Source organism: Pelophylax lessonae, assembly GCF_965119305.1.
Source record: "Pelophylax lessonae genome assembly, chromosome: 8".
In the NCBI taxonomy this organism is placed as follows: domain Eukaryota; kingdom Metazoa; phylum Chordata; class Amphibia; order Anura; family Ranidae; genus Pelophylax; species Pelophylax lessonae.
This window is the reverse complement of record NC_138775.1, coordinates 34,228,980-34,253,463: the sequence shown is the minus strand read 5'-3', so window position 1 is coordinate 34,253,463 and position 24,484 is coordinate 34,228,980. Positions and strand designations below refer to the sequence as shown.

Genomic DNA, 24,484 nt, shown 5'->3' with positions numbered 1-24,484 from the left:
CAAAAAACTTTCAACGTCTTATTTGCAATAACAGAATTTTCAGCACATAGAAGCCATCAAAACCATCAATGTTTCATAGACGCTTTGGCCTCCTTTTCAAGATGACAGTCATCTGCCAACTAGAGAAAGAAGGCCTTACCATTTCTTAGTAATTCTGTGTATTAGAAGCTGATGCGTGTCAGATAAAGCCTGCCTCATTTCTTGGCTGGAGGACTTTCCTTACTTGCCATGGTACCAGCAATCCAGTCCTCTTGTGTCCAGCTCTGAAATGTTGACAGTCACTCCTATGTCATCCTGTACACTGCAGAACCAGTGGCTATGAATGTGGCCACTGTGCCTGCATTGTATGCGATTATGTCATTTGGGAGAGGGGGACCATGAAGAGAATTGGCTTTAAAAGGTCTTGTTGTCATAACTAGAATTAGATGGGGGGAAGCCTGTGGGACCATCGGTTAATCAATGACATCAGTGATCTTTTAGAGTTATTTGTGACATTCTTCCCATTGACCACCAATCTAAGATACATTCTTCCCACTGACCACCAAAGCCAGGGAAATTCTTCCCAATTTTGTTTATTAAAAGTCTTGCAATCAATAAGCATAAAATCAGGGAAATTCTTCCCACTGACCACCAATGTAAGAAACATTCTTTACATTGACCACCAATGTAAGGAGCATTCTTCCACTGACCCACCAATGTAAGAAACATTCTTTACACTGACCACCAATGTAAGGAGCATTCTTCCACTGACCATCAATGTAAGGAACATTCTTTACACTGACCACCAATGTAAGAAGCATTCTTTACACTGACCACCAATGTAAGAAGCATTCTTCCACTGAACCACCAATGTAAGAAGCATTCTCCCTACTGACCACCAATGAAAAGAGCATTCTACCCACAAAAAACCAAGGTAAGAAACATTCTTTCGACTGATTATCAATTTAGGAAGCATCCTTGCCACTGACCACGAATATAAGTAGCATGTTTTCCACTGACCAGTAAGAAAAATGTATCCTACTGACCATCAATGTAAGGAACATTCTTTCCACTGACCACTACACTAATGTACACAATGAGTTGCAGATATAGTAATTATTTTTGAGGTTTCCCTGAGACCCGAAGGTTTTCTCAAGGGTTCCTCCATATTAAAAAAGGTTGGGAAAGGCTACCCTAGATTTAAAATTTTTTTTTTTTTACAGCATGCATTTTACTGTTATGCTGTTACTGCAATGCACAGATCTAAAGACGGCCTATGTGATTTTTTTTGATACCCCACCTCTAAGCAATATCCTACTTTCAGCTGAGACTGGAGCTCTTCTTTAAAGGGTTAAGTCTCTCTCCTTCCCAACTCTGGGCTCCCTCTCTTACATCTGGTTCTTGTTAATGGTTTGTGCCGGCACTCCCTGTGCAGCCTCTAGTCATGAAGAAACGTAAAAGCTGCCCATACAGAGAAAGCTAATGCAGCAATGCGTCTGAATTTCAGGCTATGAGCCACAAACCTCCATGCATCACTGGAAGGTGGACATATATAACGCAGATGTCAGATCTGCAAAAAAAAAGTAAGTCGATGGATTTTAAACAGATCAGTAAGGATATTTTCAAGTTTCATGGCATAATTTGGATATTGGTTATCCAGCCAGAATTGGACGTGGTTATCCAGCCAGAAGTGGACATGGTTATCCAGCCAGAATTGAACATGGTTATCCAGCCAGAATTAGACATGGGTATCCAGCCAGAATTAGACATGGGTATCCAGCCAGAATTGGACATGGGTATCCAGCCAGAATTGGACATGGTTATCCAGCCAGAATTGGACATGGTTATCCAGCCAGAATTGGACATGGTTATCCAGCCAGAATTGGACATGGTTATCCAGCCAGAAGTGGACATGGTTATCCAGCCAGAAGTGGACATGGTTATCCAGCCAGAAGTGGACATGGTTATCCAGCCAGAAGTGGACATGGTTATCCAGCCAGAATTGGACATGGTTATCCAGCCAGAAGTGGACATGGTTATCCAGCCAGAATTGGACATGGTTATCCAGCCAGAATTGGACGTGGTTATGCAGCCAGAATTGGACAAGGTTATGCAGCCAGAATTGGACAAGGTTATGCAGCCAGAATTGGACAAGGTTATGCAGCCAGAATTGGACAAGGTTATGCAGCCAGAATTGGACAAGGTTATGCAGCCAGAATTGGACAAGTTTATCCAGCCAGAATTGGACAAGGTTATGCAGCCAGAATTGGACAAGGTTATGCAGCCAGAAGTAGACAAGGTTATCCATCCACAATTGTTCATGGTTATCCAGCCAAAACTGGACATTGTTATCCAGCTAGAATTGAACATGGTTAACCATCCAGAATTGGTCATGGTTATCCACCCAAAACGAACATAGTTATCCAACCACTTAATTCTGATGAGTATTTACCAGACGTAAGGCACACTAGTCCCACATGTGCAATTCTTGGGACTAGAACAATCACATTTTGATTGACTGGAATAGGCCATGCTGGTGGTCTAGAGACAATTAAAGCAGAGTTCCACCCAAAAGAGGAAGTTCTGATTTAAGCACCCCCCCCCCCAAATATGCAACATTTGGCATGTCATTTTTATTTTTTGGGGGGTGGACAGGTACCTAGTCTTGGCTCGAGCCAAAGTTCTCCTCTCCCCCTCCCTCCTTGCAATCTTCAGGGACACCTCACAGGTCCCAGAAGATTGCCTGACCAATAGGTATGCACTGCACTGCTCACACGTGCGCACCCAGCGTGAAGCCGCAAGCTGTCACAGCAGGGTTCCCACACTTGCTAAGCCAGCCCTGCGGAGCGCAGAGAAAGAAGCGAGGCTTCAGGCAGCTGCATTGCTGGACCGTGGGACAGGTGAGTGTGTGTTTATTAAAAGTCAGCAGCTAGACTTTTTGTAGCTGTTGACTTTCAATAAACACAAAAATGAGTGAAACTCCACTTTAAGGGCATTTTTATAAAGCAGTGATATTCATCAAACATCCACTAAAGGTGAATCTTCATGCATGCACAAAGTTGTGAAACCCCACTGTTCTAGTTACATAATCCAATCCTTGGTGTCAGGAAGCCTGTGTAGATGATAATTCCTCAATTTACATGGCTAAAGGTGTGAACTGTCAAATTGTTGAAGTAGAGATGTTAAAAAAAGCATTATATGTGAAAGACAGATGGTGTTGAAGGTTGTCACCCCTGTACAGGGATGGCTGCCCAAGTTTGACATGGTTCCCCAACTTTCACATATCCCATCCTGTTCTTTGACAATCAACATCTGCCTTGACACATTTCATGCAGATTGAATAAAGTTGTTGGTTCTGTGTTGATATAATGTAAATTTTGGGGTATCTTCCTGACATTTATTAGAACTGAATAAATGGCTTGGAAAAGCTACAAAATGTCTTTAGCATTGCAAAACAAGTCCAGATGAACGTTACTACTGTATTTACTACTAGCTGGAGATACACTTTAACTTTTACACACGTCTTTTACACACGTCTTTCAAACTAAAAAAAAAAAAAAAAAAAAAAGTTTGGGCTATACATACACTTTAACTTCTTTGAGCATCAGGCACAAGTGTCCAAAAGCAATATCCAGGGAGTATTGAGGATACTCAATGGTGCTCTTTGCCTATGGTTTGCGTTTACCCTTTAGGCCACCATCCACTAAGCAATAAATCAAAACCTATTCAGGATAAAACATCAGATCAATGTAAAGCTGTAGCCATTGTTTGCATAGTAGCCCTTTCTCTGGCCCAGAGAGTAACAGAGGACATATTTTTGCCAGCAAGTCCTTGCATACCATTTGATAAACACAGTTGACCACCCTATTTGGATTGGGTATATGTAACCACACTTGAGAAGCATCAAATCCTACCTTGTGGCTTGGTCCCTGGTGCCCTCCAGGTTGTTGACATAAGCCCCGGTGGAGCACTTCCAATGACGGCGTTCCTCTGAGTAAAGGATGGACCTTTCCCTGGCTGTGCAGATGGTCTTTCTTGATTAATAGTCTGACTCATATCTATCAACAAGAAAATGGTATGCTTTTTAAAAACATCAAAAAAAAAAAAAAAAAATAGGGTATACTCATCTGTCTCACTTGTCCATACTGCTGATCTTCGCTCTGCTGCAAAGATAAGCTTGCCGAAGAATCTTCAGTATCTGACACACTTTTCCAAGTGTCGGGTTACTGACCCCCCACTGCATGCATTGCTTTTATCCATCGACCCCACATCACTACAAGACACAATAGTGATGTACAGGCTGGTGGAAGAGCTACAGCTCACAACGGGGGGGGTCAAGAACCTCACATCCCCAGAAATGTGTTGGATATGGAGCATGCTTAGGTCTGCAGGAGAGAGAGGTCTCCAGTGCAGGCAGGGAAACAGGCAGGCATTTTGCAACCTTTAGTTTTTAAATAACGGCATACTTGCCCATATTGAATGCAGTTAGGTATTCATTAAAACATCATCATGACATGTATTTTTGAATATAGCTAGTAAAAGTACATGAGTCTATCTAGATATCATTCTCTTGTAGTCAAGCAGGTTCTTAGACTATGAGAGGAATGGCCGGCGCTAGCAGCCAATCAGGTGTCCAGCATTTGTGGTGACCAGAAATATTGTCAGAACTTGGGTCACCTGCTGTTGACACTGCTTCAGATAGTGGAAAGTTGTAGTTCACCAGTGGATGTCACTGAGTCTCCACCTGATGCTGGCTTCTGGGGGGGTACTTAGTCCCTTTTTTGCTGATACACCTTGCTCCAGTATTTTGCTTTGCTTGCTGCCAGATACTGTGTGTAGTTTATCCTGCTCCTGATCTTGCCTTGCATCTTGTACCCTGTTGCTATATTTCTGCTCCCCTTGTACCTGATCCCAGTCCTGGTTCCCCCTTCCTGTCCCTATACAATCACAGGCTAAGGGAAGGGTGGTGACTACATGATATTGCCATACCTCACAACTTTTTGAGGGGGACCAGAAATATTTTTAAGACTTGGGTCACCTGCTGTTGGCACTATGCTTCAGAGTGGAAATTTGTAGTTCCACTGTCCACCAGTGGATGTCACCGAGTCTCCACCTGATGCTGGCTTCTGGGGGGTTACTTAGTCCCTCTTTTGCTGATACACCTTGTTCCAGTATTTTGCTTTGCTTGCTGACAGATACTGTGTGTCGTTTATCCTACTCCTGATCTTGCGTTGCATCTTGTACCCTGTTGCTATATTTCTGCCCCCCTTGTACCTGATCCCAGTCCTGGTTCCCCCTTCCTGTCCCTATACAATCACAGGATAAGGGGAGGGTGGTGACCAGTGGCGGCTGGTGAAGTTTTAAGATGGGGGGGCGCAAGACCCCGCCCTTCTATTTTGGCCCCTCCCATTTCTCAGAAGCCACACCCCTTATAGACCCCACCCATTTTGTCCCCTGTATTTTGCTTGCGTGAACCAATTCTCCCAATATATCACATATTAAGGGCTCCATCAGTACTAGTATATCCCATAATAGGGAGCAGGGGCCCTATTATGGGATACACTGACAGAGTGGCACAAACCCCACAGTACAGGCCCCTTGTACAAACCCCACAGTACAGACCCCCTAGCACAGACCACACAGTACATGCCCCCTTTCAATGTAGTGACCAGCGTACATGCCCCCTTTCAATGTAGTGACCAGCGTACATGCCCCCTTTCAATGCAGTGACCAGCGTACATGCCCCCTTTCAATGTAGTGACCAGTATACAGGCCCCCTTTCAATGCAGTGACCAGCGTACAGGCCCCCTTTCAATGCAGTGACCAGCGTACATGCCCCCTTTCAATGCAGTGACCAGCGTACATGCCCCCTTTCAATGCAGTGACCAGCGTACATGCCCCCTTTCAATGTAGTGACCAGCGTACATGCCCCCTTTCAATGCAGTGACCAGCGTACATGCCCCCTTTCAATGCAGTGACCAGCGTACATGCCCCCTTTCAATGTAGTGACCAGCGTACATGCCCCCTTTCAATGCAGTGACCAGCGTACATGCCCCCTTTCAATGTAGTGACCAGTATACATGCCCCCTTTCAATGTAGTGACCAGCGTACATGCCCCCTTTCAATGCAGTGACCAGCGTACATGCCCCCTTTCAATGCAGTGACCAGCGTACATGCCCCCTTTCAATGTAGTGACCAGTATACATGCCCCCTTTCAATGTAGTGACCAGCGTACATGCCCCCTTTCAATGCAGTGACCAGCGTACATGCCCCCTGCAGAGGTATGGCAGTGGGAGAGATGGGATCAGGCAAAGGGATGGCGGTGGGAGGGATGGTCATGGGATGAGGCAGAGCAGAGGGGGATGGCGGTGGAAAGGCTGGATGGATGGATGGATGGATGGTCATGGCCCATGATGACCATCCATCCAGCCTTTCCACCGCCATCCCCCTCTGCTCTGCCTCATCCCATGACTCATGGGATGAGGCAGAGCAGAGGGGGATGGCGGTGGAAAAGCTGGATGGATGGTCATGGAGGACTGACAGGAGGACCACGAGGACTCACCGGTGGTGATGTCTTCTTCCAGCAGATGACCTCCGGTGGTCTGGTCTCCTCTCCGGTGCCGCCGTCACTCCCGTCCGGTGTCCACCCGACTCCATCGCCCGCGGTCCGGTCCACTGCTGCGAGTGACGTCAGCGGGGTCAGCGTTGGATGTCCTGGATGCTGTGATTGGTCCAGGCTGGAGGCTGGACCAATCACAGCCAGGAATCCACGAAGTGGGGGTTTCCAAGGAATCTGCCTTGCGCCCAGGTTACGCCCCCCACGCCCCCCAGAAGGCAGCCAATCGGCGCCTCTTCTGGGTGGTAACCCCACCCCCCCACCCCCTCCACATCGGCTGGCGGCGGCGGCGGCGAACGCAATTTTTTTTTTTTTTCAAACTTTATTGCTCGTTTTGCAATCTTTTTTTTTTTTTTTATCTTTTTTTTTTTTCTTCCTTTTTTCAGGGGGGGGCGGCGCCCTGGCGCCCCCTATGCACCGGCCGCCACTGGTGGTGACTACATGATATTGCCATACCTCACAACATTTTGAGATGGGAACGAGGGACACCTATTAGCAAAAGTATGTAGGCGTAGGAGACACCCCTTGCCACTCCCCTTAAAGGAGAAGTAAACAAAAAAATAAAACCCACAAAGGGCTTTGTTTTAATAACTATTTTTCCCTTATATTGGCTTTTGAACTTTAGAAATGCAGCAATTTAGAAATTGGATGAAAGGTTTAGCACTAGGAAACACTTATTGAAAAATAAATAGGGCATTTTATATACAACTATACAGATCAGACCAAAATGACGGACAAATTAGAAGGAAAGATAGACGGACGAACTTTGTTCCAAATTCGGGACAGTCCATTGAAATCCAGGACATTTGGGAGCCATGATATTGCTTAGCTGCAGTAGAAAAAAGCCTGGTCAACAACCTGGCTTTGCTGTCTGACAGAGCAGTGTAAACCTCAGGATGAAATTACAAATTCTTTTGTGGACAGAACAGCTCCCATTAATGTATTTCATCTGTGTAATTATCTGTTAGTCTGGAGTTGATCTGTGAAGGATAGGTTGGCCTTTAAAAAACCTCTTAGTGCCTTTAATCCAAGCAGGCAATGAGGCAAGTTTGCAAATATAACTATTTACCTTCCTCGTGCTGTCCTTTGAGAGCTGTCATCAAGACCCCCTACCTTTACAAACATCTTTCATTTTACATTTTAGAAAACGGTGCTTTGCCCATAGAGGTTTGGGTGCACTTTAAAGGAATTCCCCCGGTTTTATTAAAGAATATGTAAACCCAACATTTCATATTCCTGATATGTGCCCGTTGTGCCATGTACTTGAATGAAAATATAACCTGTTCTCTTTTTATTGCTTTCTTTGTGTGAAATCCCTGGTGCTCCTGCCAGTCCCACTGCTTTCCTGTTAAAGACTGACCACACTAGCCATGGAAGCACAGCGTGATCAGTTTTCAAGCTATGCTGAGAACTCAGCCTGCTCTCCTCCAATGATTAGACATGTGCCGACAGGTCCCCTCTGCACATCCATTCATTGGGAAGACCAGTGTGCTGCTGTTTCTCCTCCTCCAGCTCTCTAAGCTCCTTATGTTGCTGAGAACAGAGGGTATGTGATCACTTATAAGAAAGGGGGAAAAAAAGGCATTTATACATTTTTATTTATGTATACACAAATGTTTTGCCTTTCATTTCAATTTTAAACTGAATGGGTTGTTTTACAAGGTGAGGGTTTATATAGTTTTTAAAATTGATATGTATATCACTACACAAATCACTTTGTAATTTGACCGTAATTGAAATAAATGTCTGAATGTCAATCTGTGGTAGCTGCGACAGGGTAGGACAGTGTCTTTCAACCTTTTTTCAGTCAAGGCACCCTTTAAAAATTATGGAAAATCAAAAGGCAACCTTTAAAATTATGGATATAGTCTTGAGGCACCCCATTCTAAAATGTAAAAACTATTCTAATAGCTTTACATAATGCAGCAACATCCAATCACGCAGGAAACCAAACATTAGAGTTGATTTATTCTTCCAAAGCAGTTAAACTTTTGCAAACTGGTACTGACTAGTATTCCAATGTTTCTCTTCTCCCTAACTCAGCTAATGTGACCCCAGCACTGATGTGATGGAGAGGGGCAGGGAAAGGGTCAAACAAAGATGCTTTGCAGGCGACTGACATCCTCCTGATCAACTGATGAGGTCATTGGTCGTTAGGATGCCGGCAGCAAGAAGATTGTAATGGTGCGCAATGAAAACCCGTGGCTTTGTGTAACTAAAAGGCAGGCTTCATCCACACACCAGCTTGTATACAATGTTTGGAAAATTTTGCCAAGGCACCCCTGAAGAAACCTTAAAAAGGCACCCTGGTTGAAAAAGGCTGGGGTAGGCAACCTCGACACTCAAACTGTTGTGGAACTTCAAGTCCCATGATGCATTGCCAGCCACAGGAATGACTCCCAGAGAAAGAGGCATGATGGGATTTGTAGCTTCATCAAACCCAGGGTGCTAAGGTTGCCCACCCTTGCATGCTATGGTTTTATAAAATGACCGAGAAATTCTAATTTTATTGTAGGAGGGATGTGTTGGAGCTGGAGAGAGTCCAGAGAAGGGCAACTAAACTGATTAGGGGATTGGAGGACCTTAATTATGAAGAGCGTCTGCAATCACTTGATTTATTCTCCCTGGAGAAGAGACACCTGAGGGGGGACATGATAGCAATTTATAAATACCTCAATGGGGATCTCAGCTTAGAAAAAAGGCTGTTCAGTCGAAGGGATTGCATGAGGACTCGAGGGCATACAATGCGTTTAGAGGAGAAGTGTTTTAACCTCAGGCAACGTGGGGGTTCTTTACTGTTAGGGCTACAAGATTGTGGATTTCTCTACCACAAGAGGTGGTTTCTGCAGGAAGTATGGTGGCTTTCAAAAGACTCTTAGACGTACATCTCAAGGATTAGAACATTCAGGGCTATGTGAGATGATTACAGCCACACACACCTACACAGGTTCAACTGGATGGACTATTGTCTTTATTCAACCTCACCTACTATGTAACTATAACTATGTACACTGCCTGGCCAAAAAAAAAAAAAAAAGTCTCCACCAAAAAAAAAGGTCACACACTGTAATATTTCATTGGCTTTGATTATGGCACGCATTTGCTGTGGCATTGTTTCGATAAGCTTCTGCAATGTCACAAGATTTATTTCCGTCCAGTGTTGTATTCATTTTTCACCAAGATCTTGTATTGATGATGGGAGAGTCGGGCCACTGCGCAAAGCCTTCTCCAGCACATACCAAAGATTCCCACTGGGGTTAAGTTCTGGACTCTAGTGGCCAATCCATGTGTGAAAATGATGTCTCATGCTCCCTGAACCACTCTTTCACAATTTGAGCCCCGATGAATCCTGGCATTGCCACCCTGGAATATGCCCGTTCCATCAGGGAAGAAAAAATCCATTGATGGAATTACCTGGTCATTCAGTATATTCAGGTAAACAGCTGACCTCATTCTTTGGGCACACGGAGTAACGATCCAATAGGATCGTTACTGCATGCTTAGTTTAGTTCAGGGATCGCTAAACTACGGCCCTCCAGCTGTTGCAGAACTACACATCCCATGAGGCATTGTAAAACTCTGGCATTCACAGACATGACTAGGCATGATGGGTCTTGTAGTTCCTGAACAACTGGAGCGCCATAGTTTGAAGACCGTTGGTTTAGTTAGTTGCTTAGGTTAATTCCAGGTGGTGACTTTTTGTTGGCCAGGCAGTGTATTTATTATGCTGAGCTATACAAATCTAACATCAGCTCAGCACACAGGTAGATGGGTATCAGTGTGAATCACCCTCTCCATCCCAGGGCATGCAGGAGAACAAACCACTCCAAATGCTCCCATGGCTGGAGTGGATTGCTCATGTCATTGGAAAGACTGAGTCACCATACCTGAGACTCCATGATAAACACATCAATCAATAATAAATAACACGGAAAGTGAAAATCTATTTACCCGTGTCTAACTTTTTTTGTTCGCGCTCCAGGAAAAAAAAAAAAAAAAAAAAGTAATCGAGCACTTACTGTACTATATATCAACTGCCGTTCCTGTCTTGTAAGGACAATAATGGTTCCTACACTTTCCTCACCTGTGTATCTCTTTTTACAAGCCATGACCCCAAGGGTAAAATTGTGTAGAGCGCAACAGGAAGGGGCACAGATTTGGGTCACTTTGCCGCATTAGAGCTTAAGACCAAATGCATGCTATTACACATAATGTAACTTTATCTAACACTGAACCCTAATCCATCATCTTTTAAAGCTTCTTTCTTGGGAAAGCTGATTTGAGGTGCAAGAAACATCATGCGTGGTACCAGCAATGCTCAATCAAGTCCTCTTGATTGACATTGAATTCATATACATTTGGCACAATATGGCCAAGATTTTGAGGACAACTGACCTATATGAGCTGGTTGGACATATCATTTCAAAACCACTGGCATTAATATAGGGTTGATCCCAACCTGTTGTGACTATAACAGCCTCCACTCTTATGGCAAGGCTTGTGCCCATTCAGCAAAAGAGCAAACTAAGAAAAAAAGACACCTTATAGTAAAAAGTATGTGGCCACATAGTGCTTATTTCACCAATACTAAATTTACTTTCTGCTATAAAACATATCCAATAAAAAAAAAGTAAAAAAAATCTAATTTCTTCATAAATTTAGGCCAATATGTATTCTACTACATATTTTTGGTTAAAAAAAAATCCCAATAAGCACATATTGATTGGTTTGCGCAAAAGTTATAGCTTCTACAATCTATGGAATATTTTTATGGAATTTTTTATTTTTATTTACTAGTAATGGCAGCGATCAGCAACTTATAACGGGACTGCAATATTGCGGTGGACAAATTGGACACAAAGTGACACTTTTTTGGGGACCAGTGACACCAATACAGAGATCAGTGCTAAAAAAAATATGAACTGTCACTGTACTAATGACACTGGCAGGGAAGGGGTTAACAGGGGCGATCAAAGGGTTAAATGTGCCCCTTGTGAGTGCATTCTAACTGTGTGGGGGGTGCTTTAACCGTGGGAAGACAGAGATCCGTGTTCCTCTTAGCAGAAACACAGGATCTCCATCTTCCCCTGTCACAGAACAGCGATCTGCCTTTTTTACATAGGCAGACCACCATTCTGCCTCTCTTGGGAACGATCGGTGTGGCCCTGCGGAAATCAGATCAGCCAGGACCCGCTAATTGGCTTCTACTGCCCCAGAAGCCCAAAATGACGTACCTGTATTTCACGCAGAAGAGCCGCTGCCCTGCAGTATATGTACGTAGGGCGGACGGCAATTGGTTAATTAGCAGCAATTTCCTCTCAATTCCTGTTTTGGCTGTGAGGCAGGAAGTGAAGTGAAATCTCCCCAATGGGACGCAGATGGCAAACAAAAAAAAAAATTTGACAGAAGCTATAACCCTCTCTTACTCTATCCAAAAAAAACTCAGAAAAAGATTTGCCTATAGTTCTACTTTAACCTCTTTACCACCGGAGGATTTTGATGTCTTACGTCCAGGCCACTTTTTGCGATTCGGCACTGTGCGAATTTAACTGACAATTGCGCAGTTGTGCGATGCCGTACCCAAACGAAATGTATGTCCTTTTTTTCCCCACAAACTGAGCTTTCTTTTTGTGGTATTTGAACACCTGTGCGATTTTTACTTTTTGCGCTATAAACAAAAAAAAGCGTAAATTTTGAAAAAACAACAATATTTTTCACATTTTTTTTATATGAAATTCCCCCCCCCCCAAAAAAATGTAAAAATCAAACTTTTTTTAAATTTTTGGCCAATTTGTTTTCTGCTACCTATGTTTGGTAAAAAAAAAATCACAATAATATTGATTGGTTTGCGCAAAAGTTATTGCGTTTACTAACTAAGGGAAAGATTTCTGTCATTTTTGGTGTTTTTTTTTTTTAACGAGTAATGGCGGCGATCTGCGATTTTTTTTGCGGGACTGCAGACAGATCGGACCCTTGACTGACATTTTTGACACTTTTGGGGGTACCAGTGACATTTCTACAGTAATAAGCGCTATAAATATGCACTGCTACTGTAAAAATGACACTGGCAGGGAAGGGATTAATTTTATTGGAGAGGGAGGGGTTAAATGTATGCCTGGTGCTTACTAACGTGTGTGGGGGGAGGGGACTGAGTGACACAGGGACAGATCGCATGTTCAGCTATCTGCAATCTGTCACTGTCACTTAGGAGATCCGCCCGCTTTGTTTACACAAGCGGGCGGATCTCCAGACTCGATTCCCCGACGATCGGGGAAGAGCAGCGGTGATCACCGCCTCTCCTCCCCTGGCCCGACTCCCGCTGTGACTGAACACAGCGGGAGCGAGCCTCCGGCGGCGCGCGTGCGTCGCCCACAAGGGGAGGAGTCCAGCGACGTAGGTCTACGTCGCTGGACGGAGACCTAACCACTTTGCCGCAGTAGAGCTCCAGTGAGCGGTCGGCAAGTGGTTAAATGTTAGAGTTGTTCACTCTTCCTTTCTTCTTCCAAAACTGATTTTGTATTTAGATATACTTCAATAGTTTCTACTACACAAACTGGCTTTGGCTCTCAGAATTCTGTACTGGTGTGGAACACACATACTCACTTTTTCCCTGAACTTGCATTGCTGGCGTTGGGGTCTCATGAGCTTGGGGAGACCTTGATAAAACCTCTGATGAACTTGTCCTACCAGTAGAGATTGGAATGGTACCACCTGATGCCTCCCCATCCTTACCTCCACCAGCTTTTAATATCCTCTCTGTTTCTGTTCTGGCCTTTGCTTCCAGTGTTACATAATCCTTGATAACTGCAGTACCATGCGGAAGGTCAGACTCTATAAAATGAGGCCACATTGTAGGCAGTGAAGTTGAAGGGTAGGGTTGGGTGTGTGCTTCTGGGTAGTTTATTTGAACAACTGCATCCAATGTCTTTTTGGGCTCACTAAACGATAACATTTGTGTGTTGTCAGTTTCATTTTCAGCTGCTGTTGCTCCCTCTGGGATTAGGTTACCATCTTTTTGATAATGCATCCCATCTGCATGAAGAAACTGTGCATCTGCTGATATAACCTCATTCCCCTCGGGTCCTGCATCTTCTAAAGTTGAGTAGCTATCTGTGGTCCTGAAGACAGCCTGATTTTGTTCCGTAGGCTGCAGCATGTTAAGCTTTGGGTTTATATTTTCATCAAGAAAGTTGTCTTCTGCTCTTAGACTCTGGTCTACAAAGTTTTCTTGAGATTCTACAGCATTTCTTAGTTTTGCTTTTTTCTCATGTTCATCTACGCTCTCGATCTGAAGTTTTTGTAGTGGAGTGAATGGTTCATTATCACCAGTGTGCATGCCATTTAGCACCCCAGTCAACAGCGCTATGGTGGAGACCACTGGTTGAACAGTGGTCAATGAGTCCACAAATTCAATGTTATCGGATTCAACATCATTTTCCTTTTGCAAGGATTGTTCTTCTGACTGAGAAGACGGCATTTCCACCATTTTGTCTTGATTCAATAGGACTTTGCCATCTTTTATCTCCAAATCAGATTCAACCGTTTTTGAAAAAGTAGGTCGTATTTTGGAAAGAACGTGTCCAGTGTTTTCAGAACTTTTCCCAGCTGTGGTCCGTGAAAGCATTTTGATCTGTTTATGTTCATCAGAGTCCAGGATTTTTTTGCTTTCCTTTGGTGGAAATTCATTTGAGATATTTTCAAAAGCCTCCTCTATATTTTCTTCAGATCCTTCTACCGGAATAGCTGCAGCTGTTGAAGTCAAGCCGCCAACCTTTCTCCCAGGGGGTTTGGGATGATATACATCTTCGTGATTTCTTTCCTCTTTGGAGAAAACATTTGGGTTATGAAGATTTTGGACTTCCAACTCACTCTCAGAAATCCCATCAGAAATATTCTTAATTGAGTTTCCCTGGTCAAGTTTGTGAATATCTTTCGAGTTGTCGGCATCCACTTCAATTAAAGATGTTGAAGGCTCAATGATGACCAAAATAGCAAGCAATGCCACCACTCGAAGATGTAAACGATCAGCCATTTTTTTTACAGGTGTGCTAAAATCTATCTATTTCTTTGCTTTCCAAAGGTAGCTTGCTACGTGTAGAAGAAAACACCCAGGAAACCTGTAATAGAAAAAAAAGAGAACTATTTATAGCAATGGTTATATAAACACAAAGCCATTTGAGAAGGCTACGGAACCTGTCACAAGGATGAAAACATTAACATTGTTTGGGGTGAACAAAGCTGACGGAAAACCAGAGATTCTAGCTTAAAGTAGAACTAAAGCCAGCCATAGATGGATCGAATCTCGGCCCGTTCATCAGGGATCAGTCGAGATTCAATCTATTTATAGGCAGGCTGATTGTACCTAATGGGCCATACACACTATAAGATTTTCTGAAGACTTTTTCCTTTAGATTTACCAAAACCATATAACATGAAGTCAAACCTAAACACTTTCAATTTGTATGCAATCTGGCAGGCCCTTGCACTACACAGAAAAGGTAAATCTGAAGGAAAAAGTCTTCAGAAAATCTTATAGTGTGTATGGCCCTTAAGTCGATCCTTCGATCAACTTGGGTACAACCACCTTGTCTTATTTTTAGTATGCAATTATTACCAGCGGCTATAACCAATAGCAGTAATCACTGTGTTCTTCCAGCAGGGATGGCTCCTCGTGCATCCCCTGCCAGGAGAACCCAATAACTCTGCAGGAGGGATTCCCTATCAACACTGACTGTGTTAATGGGGGAATTGAGCAATTTTCTTTCCTGTAACCTGTGGTTGTAAGAAGGAAAATCAAATAATCTATAGCCTGCTTAAAGGCAAACCTGTTTTTTTAGTTTTGTATAGAGTGGAGAGGGATTAGAACACCTGTCTGTGCCCCTTGTTAGGAAGATTCGCCCTCTCTATTTGTCCGGTTTACTGCTATTGCCAAATGTCAAAGTATAAGAAAATTACAAATTTTGGGATGTCCCCAGCACAAGAATAGTGGGGATATGTTCAAATGGGGACACTCGGGGCAACGAGGAATTCCCCCACTTTAGAGAGATTCTCTCTCCCTTTCTGTTTTGACTCTGGGACAGGAAGTGAAGGGAAATCTCTCCAATGGGACACAGATGGCAAACAAAAAAAAAACACCTTGCAGTGGTTATAACCCTCCCTTGCTCTATCCAAACAGAAAAGAAAGTTTTTTTCCTTTAGTTCTGCTTGAATGCCGAGTACCAGGCAGATATAAAAAATTCATATACAGTTATGGATATAATAAATGTTATTCAATTATTTTAAATGCAACTAGGAATAGTTGCATGTGTGTTTTAAATCAGCATCCTATAATCCCTTGCACAATAGTGCTGGGAGAAGTCTAGTACTAGCAATACAGTGCTTGGCAGTGTACTGCTGCCCTGTTAATGTCCATTCAGTAGGTTGGGGCAGGTCCTTGACCAAGCTGTCCTTCATGATTGCAGTGGAGAAAAGTGAGGTCAGGGACCTAGCTGTCTGACACAAGACCAACTGAACAAATCAGAGGTGGGCCAACTCAATATTGAACCCTACGGACTAAGACTGGGATGCTATTAAAGTTCATGTGTGTGTAAAGGCAGGCGTCCCAATATTTTCGACAATATAGTGTGTGTGTGTGTATATGTACATGTGTGTGTGTGTGTATGTGTGTATATATATATATATATATATATATATATATATATAATAAGCAAGCAAAAAATTGGGGGAGCAAACCCTGAACATGTATATCTAAAGCCGGTGCAGCTATGGACCAAGCAACATGTATATTAAAAAAGAATAGCGCAACCATGCAAAAGAAATGACTATCAAATATGGAGACAATCCATAAATAAAAATGGGGGTTTAGTCCCACCATATGGCCATGTCGTGCTCAAGCCCACCACTGCGTCAAAGTACCCCATTATCATGGAGTGGGGTTCCTTTTCAGGGTTTGGGCTGCATTCTTTGCCTAAAGGTAAAAAACCTTCAGTATGCAGTTCCCCCCACAGCCCCCCTCAATACTTACCCAAGCCAGATCCAGATCCAACAAAGTGCAGGAGAGCGGCTGCTCTCCGCAGTCTCTGCCTCCTCATTGGCTAACACACAGCAGAAGGAGCCAGTGGCACAGCCGGTAAGCCAATGAGGAGAGAGCGGGGGGCAGGGTTCAGAAGCAAACCCGCACTAGTTCCCCCATAACAAGCGGCTTGCTGCAGGGGAACTCGAACAAGAAGAGGAGCCATGAGGGGCGGCAGGGGATTCAAGAAGAGGAGGTTCGGGGCTGCTCTTTGCATAACAACTGCACAGAGTAGGTAAGTTTAACATGTTGGTTATTTATATATTTTTTTTTTTACATACAAAGTTTGCTTATACAATCACTTTAAAATTGTATGTATAAAAAAAAAAAAAGGAAGACAAAGCAGATGTAAAACCCATTTACATATTTAGCATAATCTTTTCCATGAGAAAATTCCAAGGTTGATCCCAGTATGTGACTGGGAAAGTAAACTCACGTCAGATATGATTTCCAACAACTCGGGGCCAGCGAGCTGTCTATTAGTTTGGAACCCCATCAAGATCCTTGGACATTTCCTCTCCTCCGTTTTGGTTTTTGTTGAAAGCTTTCCTATTTCTGGGAATTGTGATGTCATATAAATATACATTCTGCAGGAAAGGACTATTCCGACTCCATCCCTTTTGATCTACTGCATTGGCAGCTATTTTTGTCTTTTAGGAAATACAGTAAGTGAATTTTTTTTCTCATTCCTGCATGTCCAAAATAGACAGATATAATCATTTATTTATTTTTTTTAAATCTAAGCTTAAAAAACTGAAAGAGCGTATCTGCTTAGCTGCAGTGGGAAAAATAAATTAATCGTTTTTTTCAGTGTGGGTTATGTAGGGTAGGATTAAAACCCTGTCAGGTTTTCTTGCCGTTTGTGTATCGGGGGAGGGATTTTCCATCACTTTCTGTCCTGAGATTCAGTTGGCTGCCCTCACTGTAGTCAGGTCACACTGACATCAACCCCTAATCCAGCCTTAATTCAGGCTAGTTAGTGCATTCCATCCTAATTCTGTTACATATTGTTGTTCCAGCCCTGAAGAAGGGTGGGTTTATTGCCATGAAACGCGTTGGCTATAACTGATGTTTCTGTTCCATAAACAATCCTAACGAATTTCCAAGCAAGAGGACCATTTCTTACTAGGATCTCCTAACTCCTTATCCAGTATATAGAGACAATAGAAAATGAAAGTGTAGAGTAGCAGGAGAGCGCAAACGCTCTTTAACGACTTGCCAACCGCCTAACGTACTGCTGCAAGTCCGCTCCCGTGAACGAAATCACATACCTGTACATCATTTCATGCAGGGGCCTCAAGAGGGCGCTGCCGGTGGTGCGATCGCACACTAATTGGCTAGGGGGAGAGCCAATCAGCAGGTCCAGTGGACCCAATGTCCGCCGGCCACTCACGATCATTCCCGAAAGATACAGAATGGCGGTCTGCCTATGTAAACAAGGCAGATCGCTGTTCTCACAAGGAGGAAGACAGATGTCGGTATTCCTGGTTAGCAGCAACACAAGATCTCGGTCTTCCCCCAGTCAAACCATCCCCCCAACAGTTAGAAAGACCTCCCAAAAAACACATTTAACCCTTTGATTGCCCCTGTGATGTTAACCCCTTCCCTGCCAGTGTCAATAGCACAGTAACAGTGCATATTTTTTTAGCACTGATCACTGTATTAGTGTCACTGGTCCCCAAAAAAGTGTCAAAAGTGTCAGTTTGGTGTCCGATTTGTCCGCTGCAATATCGCAGTCCCACTATAAGTTACTGATCCCCGCCATTACTAGTAAAAAAAAAAAGAAATTACATAAAAAGATACTCCTTCGTTTGTAGACGCCAGAACTTTAGCGCACACCAATCATTATATGCTTATTACTTGTAAAAAAAAAGAAATTACATAAAAATACTCAATCAAAAATATGTAGCAGAATACATATTGGCCTACATTTTTAAAGAAATTCGATTTTTTACATTGTTTTATTGGATATATTTTATAGCAGAAAGTAAAAAAAACATTGTTTTTCTTTTTTAAATTGTTGGGTTTTTTGTTTATAGCACAAAAAATAAAAAAAACACAAAGGTGATCAAATACCACCAAAAGAAAGCTCTATTTGTGGGAAAAAAGGACATCAATTTTATTTGGGTACAGCGTCGCACAACCACGCAATTGTCAGTTAGGCTACGTTCACATCTTGGCGTTGCTATTTACAGGCGTTTTTTCAGGCGTTTTTGTGCAGGCGTTTTTAGGTTGACTAGTAACCAATGGAAAAAAATAAAAACGCCTGTAATCTGCCCAAAAAGAAGCTCATGTACTTTGAGCGTTGGGTGTTTTGCTTAAAACGTCAAAACGCTCAGATGTGAACAGGGGCCATTGAAATGAATAGGATTTGTCTTGTTGGGCGTTTTTTGAGCTGATCCTAGAGCAGAAAAACTCCCCAAAAACGCCCCAAAACGCCTACATGTGAACTTAGCCTTAAAGTAACAGAGTAATGGGATTTTTTCAGAATCATACTTAACTAGGTGGATGCAGCATCGGTCCAATGCAGCATCTGTCCCACCCCCCCCCCCCCCCCCCCGGCTGTACCACTGAGAACTAAGCGATCAAACACCGCCGAACACTCTGTTCTCAATAAGCAGAGAGTTGGTACCTGTCAATTCACTGCTCTCTGCTCTGCCCCCTCCTCACTCACTGGAGAGCTGGGCTGCGGAGGGGTGGGGAGTGGCAGGCTCAGGCTCTCAGCGGCTCACTGAGAGGCTGAGCCAGGTGCCGGTTCAGGCATGTGGGTTGATCCCGACTAGGGGTGCCACCTTTTATGGATTCAACCGTACAGTCTGAGTTTTAAAACATGTGTCCAGGTTTCAGGCTCGGGTCACACTATTGCGATGCGGGAAGGCTGCGAATTCGCAGCCTTTTCCCGCATCGCACACGCACCCCCGGCAGTTCACACTGCCATATGCGATACGCTGGGGGTGTCAATGTAATCTTAACGACACCCCCAGTTTGATCGCATATCGCAGTGCGATCGTGCAGTTCGCACAGGATGGGATCGCACAAGTGTGAACCGCTGTGCGATCCGATCCTGATGCGGCTGCAAAAATGCCTCCTGTGCGTGTTTGCACCGGGTGCGATGCGAATTTAGCCATACAAACTGTATGGCTAAACTCGCACCGCACAGCTGATCGCATGTAATGTCGGAGCAGTGCGCTCCGACATTACATGCGAACCCGGCACTCGCATGAGTGTGAACCGGGTCTCAGGGGGACTTAACCTGAACTGTCCGACTTATTCAGACAGGAATGTGGTTCGGAAGAGGGCCTGGCAGGAGGGTGAGGGGGCACTATGCGTGCCACATTACTATTCTCTTTGGAGCGCCCAAAAGGTGCCCGAGAACTGTTACAATCCTATAGTGTATACTTTTTTAGAAAAATGTTCGGTTTTAGCTTGAAAAAGTGGCAACCCTAATCCTGACTCCATTGTCATAATCTTGCCGGAGCCTGGACCAGCTCTATGATGTCAGCAGACTTCAGACTGCTCTCTGCTAAAAATGCACTCCTGTTATCTATAGAAGGAGTACAGTCAAACGAGATTTGACTGTACTTCTCCTTTAACCAGTTGAGCCCTGTCTGGGTGATCCACGTTAGGGCTGAACGATAGTCGATATGATATCGACTATCGTTCTGTGGCCGTAGGCGATATTCATATCGCCGAGGTCACGATATTTGCATAGGCAGGGGGAGGGACTCGGAGGAGGACAGGAGGACTCGCAGAGTCGCAGACTTCCGTGTTAGGCGTGTTAGGTCGGAGGAGAACTCACACATCCAATCCACTGCAGGCTGCAGCCCGCCCCACACGTTCAGTGAGTCTCACTCTCCGCCCTAGTTTTTTCAATGGCACATTCAGGCAACCAATCACGCCGTGAGCAGCTGCACAGCTAACCAATCACGCGTGCCTGCACACCTGATTGGTTCGCTGTGCCGCTACTCACGGCGTGATTGGCTCCCTGAATGTGCCATTGAAAAAACTAGGGCGGAGAGTGAGACTCACTGAACGTGTGGGGTGGGCTGCAGCCTGCACGAGACGAGTGAGTAATGTAATGTATGGCATGCGGCTGTGCTCCTTTCTAATCCACCGCTCCAGCCTCCTACCACCACTGCCAGTAGCAGTATATACAGTGGGTACGGAAAGTATTCAGACCCCCTTAAATTTTTCACTCTTTGTTATATTGCAGCCATTTGCTAAAATCATCTAAGTTCATTCTTCTTCCTCATGAATGTACACATAGCACCCCATACTGACAGAAAAACACAGAATTGTTGACATTGGTGCAGATTTATTAAAAAAGAAAAACTGAAATATCACATGGTCCTAAGTATTCAGACCCTTTGCTCAGTATTTAGTAGAAGCCCCCTTTTGATCTAATACAGCCAGGAGTCTTTTTGGGAAAGATGCAACAAGTCTTTCACACCTGGATTTGGGGATCCTCTGCCATTCCTCCTTGCAGATCCTCTCCAGTTCTGTCAGGTTGGATGGTAAACGTTGGTGGACAGCCATTTTTAGGTCTCTCCAGAGATGCTCAATTGGGTTTAAGTCAGGGCTCTGGCTGGGCCATTCAAGAACAGTCACGCACGGACTTGTTGTGAAGCCACTACTTCGTTATTTTAGCTGTGTGCTTAGGGTCATTGTCTTGTTGGAAGGTAAACCTTCGGCCCAGTCTGAGGTCCAGAGCACTCTGGAGAAGGTTTTTGTCCAGGATATCCCTGTACTTGGCCGCATTCATCTTTCCCTCGATTGCAACCAGTCGTCCTGTCCCTGCAGCTGAAAAACACCCCCACAGCATGATGCTGCCACCACCATGCTTCACTGTTGGGACTGTATTGGACAGGTGATGAGCAGTGCCTGGTTTTCTCCACACATACCGCTTAGAATTAAGGCCAAAAAGTTCTATTTTGGTCTCATCAGACCAGAGAATCTTATTTCTCACCATCTTGGAGTCCTTCAGGTGTTTTTTAGCAAACTCCATGCGGGCTTTCATGTGTCTTACACTGAGGAGAGGCTTCCGTCGGGCCACTCTGCCATAAAGCCCCAACTGGTGGAGGGCCGCAGTGATGGTTGACTTTCTACAACTTTCTCCCATCTCCTGACTGCATCTCTGGAGCTCAGCCACAGTGATCTTTGGGTTCTTCTTTACCTCTCTCACCAAGGCTCTTCTCCCCCGATAGCTCAGTTTGGCCGGACGGCCAGCTCTAGGAAGGGTTCTGGTCGTCCCAAACATCTTCCATTTGAGGATTATGGAGGCCACTGTGCTCTTAGGAACCTTAAGTGCAGCAGAAATCTTTTTGTAACCTTGGCCAGATCTGTGCCTTGCCACAATTCTGTCTCTGAGCTCTTCAGGCAGTTCCTTTGACCTCATGATTCTCATTTGCTCTGACATGCATTGTGATCTGGAAGGTCTTATATAGACAGGTGTGTGGCTTTCCTAATCAAGTCCAATCAGTATAATCAAACACAGCTGGACTCAAATGAAGGTGTAGAACCATCTCAAGGATGATCAGAAGAAATGGAAAGCACCTGAGTTAAATATATGAGTGTCACAGCAAAGGGTCTGAATACTTAGGACCATGTGATATTTCAGTTTTTCTTTTTTAATAAATCTGCAACAATGTCAACAATTCTGTGTTTTTCTGTCAGTATGGGGTGCTATGTGTACATTCATGAGGAAGAAGAATGAACTTAAATGATTTTAGCAAATGGCTGCAATATAACAAAGTGAAAAATTTAAGGGGGTCTGAATACTTTCCGTACCCACTGTATGTGAAATACAATAAATAATCTATATTGACATGGTGTGTATACAAAAAGGGAAGTAGATGTATGTATATGTAGAGGAAAATAAATTAATAATTCAGAGGTGATTTATATATTAATAATTTATTTTCCTCTACATATACATACATCTACTTTTCCCTTTTTTTTATACACACCATGTCAATATAGATTATTTATTGTATTTCACATATATACTGGCAGCACCAATCACTTCCTCTTCCTTTTTATAATCTATTATATAACCCCTTCCAGGGTTATATTCTGAAGTGGGCTGCAGCCAACCTCCTTTACATTTCTCCATATAAAGGACGGGTCCCACAATATCGCAATATATATCGTTGGAAAAAAAATATCGCAATATATTTTTTTTCCAATACCGTGCAGGCCTAATCCACGTGACACACTGGAGTCCCCTAGCTTGGGGATCCTAGGTATCCCAAGAAGCCATAAGATGGGGGGCACCCTGACAGTGACCAAGCCTGGTGTAACCTGGACACCAAGTGCCCTTTTCCAACACTACTGGCCTTGACCTCCAACAGGCACTGCTAAGCCCCAGTGTAGGGGGTCGTATCCAGGAGACATCCCCATATAGGTTGAGGGAAGAAGCAAGTCAACTCAAGAAGTGTTTTTTAAATGATTTACTAAATTCATAAGGGCTAGGTACAGTAAGGTGACCAGATTTATAAAATGAAATCCGGGGACATATTTATTTTATTGGCAACATGGTAAACTACTTTATAAGCATATTTTCCTCAAATTATATATGCAGTGTATATGGTATGTGTTTATGGAATGATTGTATGATATATACATTATTTCTCACATAAGAGAAAAAAACAGAGTGCAGAGTTCAGGAGTGCGCTACTTACAGAGTGCAGAGTTCAGGAGTGCGCTACTTACAGAGTGCAGCGTTCAGGAGTGCACTACTTACAGAGTGCAGAGTTCAGGAGTGCGTTACATAAAGAATGCAGGGCTAAAAAGCATGCTACATAAAGAATGCAGGGCTAAGTAGCGCTCAGGAGCATGCTACATAAAGTAAGGAAGGGCTCAGGAGTGCGCTACATGAAGAATGCAGGGATATCCGCCGGGACCCGCTGATCGTTCTGTACACAGCAGATTGTCATTCTGTGAATACAGAAGATACAGATCCTGTGTTTCTGTGAAACACTGATCTATGCCTTCAAGTAGTAAAAGCACTTCCCCCACAGTTAGTAACCACTCCCTAGGAACACATTTAACCCTTATGTTAACCCCTTCTCTACCAGTGTCATAATTACAGTGACAGTGCATATTTTTAGCACTGATCACTGTATTAGTGTCACTGGTCCCCAAAAAAGTGTCAAAAGTGTCAGTTTGAAATGTAGAAAATCCGCGCTTAGGATAATTTTAGATTTCTAGTGTTTGATATTGGCTGCAGCCTACCTTTATACTATATTCCTAAGAATATAGTGAGATTGAAGGAAAAGAAGGGGGAAGGTGTATGGCGCTGCCAAAATGTGCTGATGGTTCTGTATGTCCAAAAGAGGTGCTAAAAGTATATACGATATAAATCACCACTATGAATAATAATTAAAGTGTCAAGTGCATTATATGTGTATCACTAATAAATATGTGCAATACTGTAGGATATTCAACTCTGTGGATGATAAATACTTGTGCTAAAACTGTGAGGAAAGGTTGGTACAAAATTGGTGTGAATAGGTGTGTATACAGTTTGGTAAAAAAAATTAAAAATGAATAAAGTATATGAAATATAAAAAATATAAAAAACAGTTGGATCCACTTAAATCTACAGCCTTATGATCGTAAAATACAAAGCATCAAGTATGGCATAAATAAAGTGCACAGTGGGTATATAAATATTATGGCAGCAATAGTGCAAGAATAAATAAGTCCGTAACAACTAAGAAAGGAGGATAGTCCCACAATGGTAAAAAAACTTTTCCTAAAATACAGGGCAAAAAGTGACTTGAGTGCAGGTGCTCTGATGATGAATATTGGAGGTG

General features: G+C 43.5%; 1 protein-coding gene across 1 annotated transcript in view; it reads right to left on the bottom strand.

Annotated features, from left to right (window-relative positions):
• Positions 1–24,484, bottom strand: part of PRRT3 (proline rich transmembrane protein 3) — a 102,427-nt gene that overhangs the window by 52,594 nt on the left and 25,349 nt on the right. The window contains exons 2-3 of the mRNA XM_082265781.1: positions 13,199–14,712; positions 3,894–4,037 (exon numbers count right to left, since the gene is read on the bottom strand). Coding sequence (XP_082121907.1) covers positions 3,894–4,037; positions 13,199–14,627 — 1,573 coding nt within the window. The 5' untranslated portion in view covers positions 14,628–14,712. The remainder of the gene's footprint in view (positions 1–3,893; positions 4,038–13,198; positions 14,713–24,484) is intronic.